The 9627-nt window shown below is 38.2% G+C and overlaps 1 protein-coding gene across 1 annotated transcript in view; it reads right to left on the minus strand.

The window, feature by feature from the left end:
- The window catches only part of ARHGAP15 (Rho GTPase activating protein 15), a gene marked incomplete at its 5' end in the record, with an annotated part of 279947 nt that extends 272538 nt beyond the window's left edge, over window positions 1–7409 (minus strand). Inside the window, 2 exons of the mRNA XM_009997402.1 lie at window positions 4417–4478; window positions 7335–7409. Of these exons, the coding sequence (XP_009995704.1) occupies window positions 4417–4478; window positions 7335–7409 (137 nt within the window). The remainder of the gene's footprint in view (window positions 1–4416; window positions 4479–7334) is intronic.
- Between the last annotated feature and the right edge of the window lie 2218 nt (window positions 7410–9627).

Raw genomic sequence — 9627 nt, forward strand, 5'->3', positions numbered from 1 at the left:
TTTGGCCTGACAAAGCTTAAAGGCCTTCTTTCTCCTTACTTATGTTTTCAAGCCTTCATTCCCTTTCCACCAAGGTGCCTTAACCACAGGAAAACAATAGGATTATTCATACATGCCTAAAATTCATATACACTAGGAGGACTCCAATAGCTGGTGCCCTCCTAGTCAACAATATTTAAAATAGAACCTAGAAGGAAAAATGTAATTTCAGTCTGACTATAAAGAGCTCAGCAAAGGCTCCATTTTGAAAGGTCCCAGACACTTATTCCTTTCCCTGAATGAATAATTTACAGGAGAGTAAGGAAGGTAAGAACAGTATCCGAGGGAGGTTTAAGCTATTCTTAAATGTCAGGAGTAGTTTCATGGTAGAAAACTGACAAACTGCTGGGGCCAGAGAGAAGTCAAAATATACATGGATATGTGAAACAGTGTCCCCTGACAGAGAACAACACAATAATCAACTTGGAAGAAAATGCTACTATATACATTACATATAACCTGATGTTCCAAACCACCACAGAATCATAAACAAATAGAACTATTCTGATAAAAAACTACTTTTGGATGGAAGTCTCAGGTTTGAGCCTCCTATTTGAGGATCAGAACACCTGATTTTTACAAAAAGACTCATAAACCCACTATTTTTGTTACGTGAATGCAAATCACAAATTTAAACATTAATTAACATCAACCTTAAGCTTGAAATGCCCACACTAAAAAGGCTGCTTCAGATGTGCACTGCAGTGTGCCCAAGAGAAGGGAGCTGCCTGTAAGGACATGGAGGGCCCAGGGAGGAGCTCTTAGAAACCCCTTTTCCTCCTTCTCTCTTCCCTGGTCCCTTTGAGTTCTCTCTGTTTAGGTGTTCCTAATTAATTCAAACACTCTTTTTTTTTTCTTTTTTCCAGCAAAAACTTTGCTGATTTTTAAAGCCTGCCAGTCTTCTTTGCACTGCTGACTTCCAGACCCATCTCACAGCTCTCCTGCACTCTTGTGTCCCATCAAACTGCACAGCAGGCACAACAAGCAGTTTTTCTGTCAGTGATTTTCCTCTTCAATGTTTCAGTCACCAGCTTAAGGACCAAAACCAGCATTGCAGATGAAGTCCTACCACCCTACCACCACTGGCACTATCAGAGGAACCTGCACTCACTTGCAAGGGCAGGATCTCACCCAACATGACCTAATGATGATGATTCCTGAAATGATCATCAAGAGGCAACAGTGAAAGAAAAGAGAAGTATGTCTGAAGAAAATAGGACTGCATTGATTTTGTGCTGTATTAATGGGGAAGAAATTGAGACACTGAGAAGGGAGCAGAATCACAGAATCACTTAGGTTGGAAAAGACCTTTAAGATCACCTGGTCCAACCAACTCTGCCAAGTCCAGCACTAAACCATATCCTCAAGTGTTGCATATAGATGACTTTTAAACACATCCAGGGATGGGGACTCAACCACCTCCCTGGACAGCCTGTTCCAATGTCTGACCACCCTTTCAGTGAAAAGTGCTTCCTCATGTCTAGTCTAAACTACCCTGGTACAGCTTGAGGCCATTTTCTCTTGTTCTATCACCAGTTACTTGTGAGCAGAGACCAGCACCCACCTCTTTACAACGTCCTTTCAGGCAGTTGTAGAGGGTGATGAACAGAGTTTTAGAAAAGTACCTGACATCTCTGGCAAATATTTCCCCACAAAAGGACAATGTTTGTAAGTCACCTTGACATTTTCAGCTGAATTTATCACCATTCTAAAGCTGTATCCTTAGCTAATGTGAACTATGGTCACAGCTACGGGTGGTGGGTAGAAGGGTTTGGAGAACAGTTCCAACTCAGTTAATCTTTTTAAAAGTATCTTTAGGAAACAAGGGCTGCAGCTGAGAATCACAAGTCAGGTAGTGAATACAAGTTGTCTATAGGTAAAGTACAACTTCAAACCTTTTTTTTTTTTTCCTCTTTTGTTTTTCCTGCTCATAAAAGGTCTTGCAGATGCTGAGGGGAATCAGTGAGCCTGCTATGTGTTGGTTTGAAAAGACTTTTCCTGAGGATTGTATACGCTGGATAAATATCAATAAAAATTGCCAAAGGATTAAAACCCTTGGGGCACAGCTTAGATGCAGTGCCCAACTGACACCAAATGCTTGACATAAGCTATGGAGGGGAACATATCTGTGTTATGGCCACTTCTACCAGCCAGAGCTCTGCTTGCTCCAGCTCTGTGTGGGGCAGGTTTTTCTACCCAAGCACTACACATCAGTAATTGTCTCTTGAGGTCCCCGACTTGTGTGCAATCTCCTTAAAAGATTCAAATTTCTGATAAAACTAACTAATTCTACAAGAATTGAAGATTAATTTCAACCTACACCTCATTTTTAAAAAAATTAAATTAAAATTAAATGCATGTCTATATGTGGTTTTGAAATAAGCAGTCAAAAACAAACCAATGAAGAGTCACCAAGTACTTCTTAAACTCTATCAGAAGAGATGTTTCATCTAAGTTTCATTCTGAATTTTAAGGAGAGAACATTTTAATTCCATCAGGAATAAGAAAATACAGTGATTTTGCAGGAGACTATAAGAATTAACAAAGTCATGAAAAATTAACTTTCACCATATTATCTGCAAGAAAATTTTTCTCCATAAATTTTAAATTCCCTTTTTCTTTTATTCTACCATTGTTTTATTTAAAAACTGCTGTTTTGAAATCAAAATTCATTCTTTTTGTGACCTAAAGATAAAAAAAAGTATATAAACTAGTCAACCTTTTTATGAGGTTATCCATAAAGTTATCAGTGAGACTCAAAAAGAAAAACAGAGGATACAAATACATGTACTTTAAGATGTCTGTGCACAGATGAGCACACACTGTATTTCATGGGACACAGGCAGAAACTTGAGGTTTTCAGGCTCTTTGGAAGAGCTAGGTGACAATATTCTCATTTTTGCTGTGTGGCACCAATAGCAGGGAGGGAATCACTTCCAGGCACTGAGTAGCGAGAGCAGGTGAGTGGAAGGAGGGGTGATGCAAAGTGTAGCAGAGCAGATGAATCTCCCCATCCTCCCTGTGGACAATCCCTTTGCATTCTGCCGAGCGAACACCTGATGGCAGCAGGCTATAGCTGCAGCGCTGCTCACACCTCTCGGGCTGCTTAAAAATGCCGGGGTTGTCGAAGAGCAGAAGTGGCCGAGCTGCTCTGGCTCCTGCCTGAAGCCTCGCAGGGCCAGGGGGATGCTCAGCGCTCAGGACACCCGCTGGGAAGTGGAGCTCCCTGCTCCTCACCTGGCTGTGCTCACCTCTCTGCACAAGCTTCTGCCAGTGTCCAAAGCTGGGAATAGTGTTAGTGGCTTCAAAACCTTTTCCCAAAATGCCAGTTACCCCAGTCTCTGCGGGCCCCCAGCTGCAGCCCAGCTGCACTGACAGTGCTCTGGCTTCAAGGGAGGGGTTGGACCAGGTAACCAGTCCAGTTCCTGAAGGGGCTACCGGGATCTGGAGAGGGACTTTCTACAGGGGCACGTAGCAATAGGTCAAGGGGCAACCGTTTCAAGCTGAAAGAGGGTAGATTTGGAGGAGAGATTAGGAGGAAATTCTTTGCTGTGAGGGTGGTGAGACCCTGGCCCAGGTTGCCCAGGGAAGCTGTGGCTGCCCCATCCCTGGCAGTGTTCAAGGGCAGGTTGGATGAGGCTGGGCTGGTGGGAGGTGTCCCTGCCCATGAGGGGGGGTTGGAACTGGATAGTCTTTAAGGTCCCTTCTAACCCAAACCATTCTCTGATTCTGCATCCTTCAGAGTCCATTTTCAATGAGCATTTCCAGGATACTTATGGTTTAGCACTAGACAAGTATAAAAACGTATTACTTGGCTCCTTTCTCCAGGCAGAAAATGTAATATTTCAGATTAATTTCATTCTCATTGGTAACATACAGTGCAGCTCACATCTCTGCTGCTCCTTTACATGCATCTAAACCCAGCAAAGCACAGCAAATCCTTCCATAAAAGGCAGCACTGATATTCACATGACTTTCAGCACAACCAGTGCTAAGTGTGTAAGTGCTGACCACTTTTGATAATCTTACTGTGGCATCACCACATGAGGGGGTTCCATCCTTGACCCATCAAGCACACACTCAGCACCTCAGTTTTGCCCACTGGAAAAGATATTGCTGGTTTGTCTGGTGCCTGAAGGTTGTCCTTAATATGTGTATAATATATACAGCATAGAAACTAATACTGACACGTGCTCATTGCATGCAGTGAGCACACTGGCTGCTGTCACCTGGCTTCTGGGACTGGATGCAAACATTGGCTTGATACTGCAGCAATGGCTGTTTGGCTGTTAGCAGCAATAATTGCTACACATGGTTAAACATGCAACAACTCTGAATTTTGCAACTGATAAGTTCTGTAACATTCACAAATAATACCTTAATTTCTTGCCACCATCTGCTATTTTAGCTTTCAGGAGATATCCTTCTTTCTCCACTACCTACAAGAAAGAAAAAAAACCTACATGTCAAAACCATATCATTTATTCAGAATAATGAATCCACTTACTATACAGGTAAGGATCTGCATTTAGGTAATCTAGTTTAAGGGTATTTTATCACTCATTCTCAGATTACTCATCTATTTCTTATAGTCACATAATCATAGAATCATTAAGGTTGGAAAAGAGCTCTAAGATGAAGTCCAACCATCAGCCCAACACCACCAAACTAAACTCATTTCATATATTGAGCTTCATTATGAGCTATGAGGAACACACCATACTTCTGTAGAAGCTTCTTTCTTCATGTATTCTAAGAAAAGTCATGTTTAGAGGTGACCAGTGTCAGAGAAACACCAAATATCTGTTACATTGCCTTTGCAGGTGCCACATTTTGCTTTGAGTCAGCACTAAACCAAGACTCATGGCAAGGTGCTAAAGAGCATCATGTTTTTAAGTGGATCACAAGGTGATTTTGCAACCATTTCATTTTTGCTGTCTGAACAGCCATTAATAAAACATAGAATCACAGAATGCTTTAAACATGCTTTAAAATACAACATGAGGGTTTTAAAATCTAACATAGCTGTTATTTTGGTTATACAAAATATAATTATATTAACAGTGTAATATGTTTAAATACTTGCTCAGCTTTGGTCTGTTGCTGAAATAGAACACATAATGAAATATATACTGTGCACACAGCTGTTTGTACCTGTGCAAAGGTCTGTAGGTCTATGGACAGCGATTTAGGTGACATTCTCAAATGGGTACATGTGGCTCAGTGTGTGTATTTTCTGTAAGTTGTGCTTAATCTCATGCAAATTCCTGTCCTGCATATCATTGCCACAGAAAACCCAGAGAGGAAGTACGTGGGGATTATGGTGCAGAGACGTGTCACTATTTATCTAGTGATGGATGAGCGAATTATTAGAGCTAAAATAAGACTTAATCCCCATCTCCACCTACATTTTTTTCTCTCTTTTTAAAAATCAAACTTTTTACATCTCTCAATATTTTTTGAACCCTTCATTTGCGTAGCATAAAACTTCTGGTGCTTGGCTAGGACCAGATATGCCAAATAACATATGAGAAAGGTTACTCTTTTTGTATTTCTACCTGTATTTTGTATTTCTATCTGTATTTTGTATTTCTATCTGTATTTTGTATTTCTATCTGGAAACATAAATTGGGAGGAGCACTGGCTAACCATTGAAACTACTGATTGCTTCTCTGAATCAGACCCAAAATCTCGTGCTTTCAAAGTTTACCAGCCACCCATCCAAAACTGTGATTTTAACCAATCCAAAACAAAAGGAAACTATGATTTTCATCAGCAGATCTGAATCACCCCTGTTCTCACATTTTGGAAAGGTGAAAATTGGATATGCTTCCAGATGAAAATGTTGCTGCTCAGTCATATTTTCCTTATAATTGTCTTGAACTAGAGTATCAAGGCCAGTCACAAATGTTGAACACATCCTGATTTAGATGACGTAGCTCAAATCCCTCACTTGTTTTACATTAAACAGCTCAAAACTCACCAGCTCAAAATTAGAAGATCTTCAGTTAATATAAGTCCTCTCCGTGCTAAACAAAGTAACTTTAGCATATACTGCTTTAAGTGAATCAGTAAAGGGGCACTCTTTAAAACAAAAATTATGATGGTCTTCATTAATAGAGGATGTGCAGTTTTCTCTTTCATTAGTGTAAAGGGCATTTATGGCATTGCAAAACATCTTTACCACAAAGACAAATAAAAAGATTTCTAAGATGACCCAAATATTTTCAGAACATCTCTTTGGGGTGCTATATTCCCCTTGTTTAACATCTGTTCACATCCTCCTTTTTGTTCTACTTGTTCTCTAAAAAATACATCCAAAACAGCTGAGGATCAACTTACAATACTTCTCTAAATGGATTATCTTAGGTTGAAAACACCACCAAATATATCCCAATGCTATGCTCTGTTGTTTCTGTCTCAATAAATATCATCATTTGTCGTTAAGCTGCTGCCCTTCCTGCACCTTTTCAACATATGGGACATGGAGAAAATGACCCCAAATGCCCTGAAGAATTAGAATAGAAAGAAGAAAGTAGAATAATAGTGTGGGATTTTGTGTTTGGAGTTTTTTTTTTGGGGGGGTTGCTGTTGGGTTTTATTAGCTTTTTAGAAGAATATTAAAGATGAGAGTATGTATGTGTAAATATTTCAATTTCTAAATAATAATAAAAAATATTCTTATGAGCTAACAGTATTGGAAAGTATAAGGAAAGGCAATTATCACTATATAGGTGACATAATTTTTTTAATTAGAGAAATTCAAAGCTGCTGAATCTACCTAATCCTGAAGAGTTTGTGTAGGCAAAAGAAACACTGATATCAACATAACTTTGATGAATCTGTATTTGCATGTTCATTTTTTCTTTTTTTTAATATAAAAACCTCTGTTCTTCTCAGTCCCCTGAGATTCTTTAAATGTTGTTGAAATTATTTAAAATTTTGTTGAATTTCATGCTCACCTTTAGTTATAAAATTTATATAAATACTAAAAACACCTTCATATGGACAAAGGCAGGACAAAGACACAGCCACTTTCCTGTACACCAAGAATGAACAGTGACAAAGTATCAGTCTAGCACAACCACATTAACAGCAAACCCAAACTGTAGAAATTCTTTGTACCTTCTAAAATTATTCTTCTATTGATGAATCAAAGTCCCTCAAATCCCTTCACATCTTGGGGCATCCAAAGTTTCATGTATTTATTCTTCAGTAAAGTGTGTGGGAGATTTACATTATAAACCTTTAAAATAACAGGAGGGATTTATCAGTTCCAAAGAGCAGTTTCTTACCGTGTGCTCCTGTGTGCTGATGATGTCTGCAAGTGTTAAGTTATGCTGGGAGTGATTTCTTCTATGACGATTTATCTGAAAAAGAAAATAATTTAAGGATTTCAATTCAGAGAGGGTTCAAATACATGCTGGTAAAGACAGAGCAACTAATTTAATTATTGGGCATGAACGGGATGGAGTTTTTGAAACCCCGTGTCTTTCAGTACTGCATTTCTGTGAAAAACTGGTGTTTCTCTGAGCCCTGTGTGTTTGACATGTACAGCTACTAAACTCTCAACATCTCTGGTATAATAATTGTGCTTCTTTGCAATGCCAGATTGGAAAATTTACCTAAAAAATTAACTGAGTGATAATAATAATAAATTTAAATTATGACTTTTCCATCAGGAATCTAACTTAACTGGTCAGGTGATCTTAACCCCATTTTGCAGAAATGGGAAAGATCTAATTAGAACTTCAAGGTCACAAAGCAAGTAAATGAAAAAAAACTAGAAAATAATTGGGAACAGCACATAATTTATCTGGTCTGTTTAAACTGCTTCAGAGGTTATTTTTAAACTCTCCATGTCTGGAAGGCTGGACATGGAAGGAATGCTGGACTCTGATTCTACAATTGTTCCCAAGGACTGAGTTCTTTATTTCCTCCAGTTCCTCCTTTTCCAGGAGGAAGGCAGCCTAACTACCTGTGACTTAACTCTGGAAAATTACTAGATTATATCAGAAATTATGAAGACCAAATAAAAGTTGCAGTATGAATCAAAGGTTTGGCAGAGCTCAGCAGCATTTTACTTCCTTAGAAATCTGCAACAAAGAACAGGTCACCCAAAAGTGTGTGTGTGTGTGTAGAGCTACTGAGAATGTTCATGCTTAATTGTAATGCCAGTCAATAATAATATAATTTGGAGTTGGAGATAGTCACTGAATTTTACAGAATCCCAAGCAAACAATAAAATATAGTCTCTACTAGTTTCCACTGTATTCATCATAATGCATTCTCTTTTTCCCTATTAAAGCAGAGTTTACTGAAAGTCATAATGTATTCTGTTTATATTTAAGTGTCTGAATATAGAAAATGTTCTTAATTAATCCAGAGGGCCACACTCAAAAAACAGTTAAACATATTATGATCCCATATTTTTTCTCTACACATTGCTTTCATGTTTATTTGTAAGCACTAACATTTCTAAGCCTTGAAATCTATATCCTAGATATTGCTCTACTCTCCTAGTCAGAGCTAATGAGCTTAATGAATTACCAGTTCTAAATTTAATACAAACATTTCAAAGAAAGAGATAAAACATTCTTCACAATTCAAAAGTTTCTCTGACCTATTTATGAAGAATATCACTTAACAATTTCATTAAGGGTGAGTAACAGCTGGTGACATGGCTGTGTCCTAAAGTGTTTTTCTCTCTTAATATTCTGCATCTTAAGCAATCGAGCTTTCATAAGAAATACTTTAGTTAGTGGCAGTCCCTCCTTTGGGGAGAAAAAAAATGTCAGACCACATTTTCTGTATTTTGCAATCTTGTTTTCAGGAGTGTCATGTTCCTGTTTTATTAGCATGTAGGGTAAACAAGAATGATTTGCTGATGCTATTGAGAGAACTTCTAAGATTACAGTCTTTCTATTTAGATTTTGGATGGAACTTAATATTAATGTAGGCAGAGGCATGTATATAAATTCAAAATAAATTAATTCAATTTATCTTTATCTTTAGTGCTCAACAACTCTGAAGGTTCTATGGTGCTCAAGATGTATAACAAACTATTCAGGTCTAGATCATAGAAAGTCTCTCTCACCCAGATCTCTCATTCTAATTAGTCCTTCACATACAACAGAGCATATTGCCCAGCAATGCTTTCTAAAATATATTCTCCACTCACTCAAATTAAATAACAAGACACACCACTACTCCACAGTATCTATTTTAACACTCAGCTGCTCTCTCCAGGAATCCTACACATCTCTTGGGGGCCCTATATGCAACTTTGTGAAGTGTCCAGCACCGATCAGAGCTTTTGGTCATGTCCTTGGTTCAACAATCAGAGCATTAGCAAAAGAAACATGTTTAATACATGCTAAAAGGAATGTCTCAGAAGCACTAAATCTATCCACAACCAAATGAAGAGAGGAGATAGTAAAAAGTACTGGCTTAGTAGTACTAGCACGTTGTTAGTGGCAATATAATAAAGACACAACAGTAAACTTTACAGGAATATGAAAGAAGGAAAAAAAAAGATTAAATTCCAGTTATAGATGATATTATGTGCTTTGAAAACCTATTTCTGCT

Source organism: Chaetura pelagica, unplaced genomic scaffold (genome assembly GCF_000747805.2).
Source record: "Chaetura pelagica isolate M959 unplaced genomic scaffold, ChaPel_1.0 scaffold575, whole genome shotgun sequence".
Classification (NCBI taxonomy): Eukaryota; Metazoa; Chordata; class Aves; order Apodiformes; family Apodidae; genus Chaetura; species Chaetura pelagica.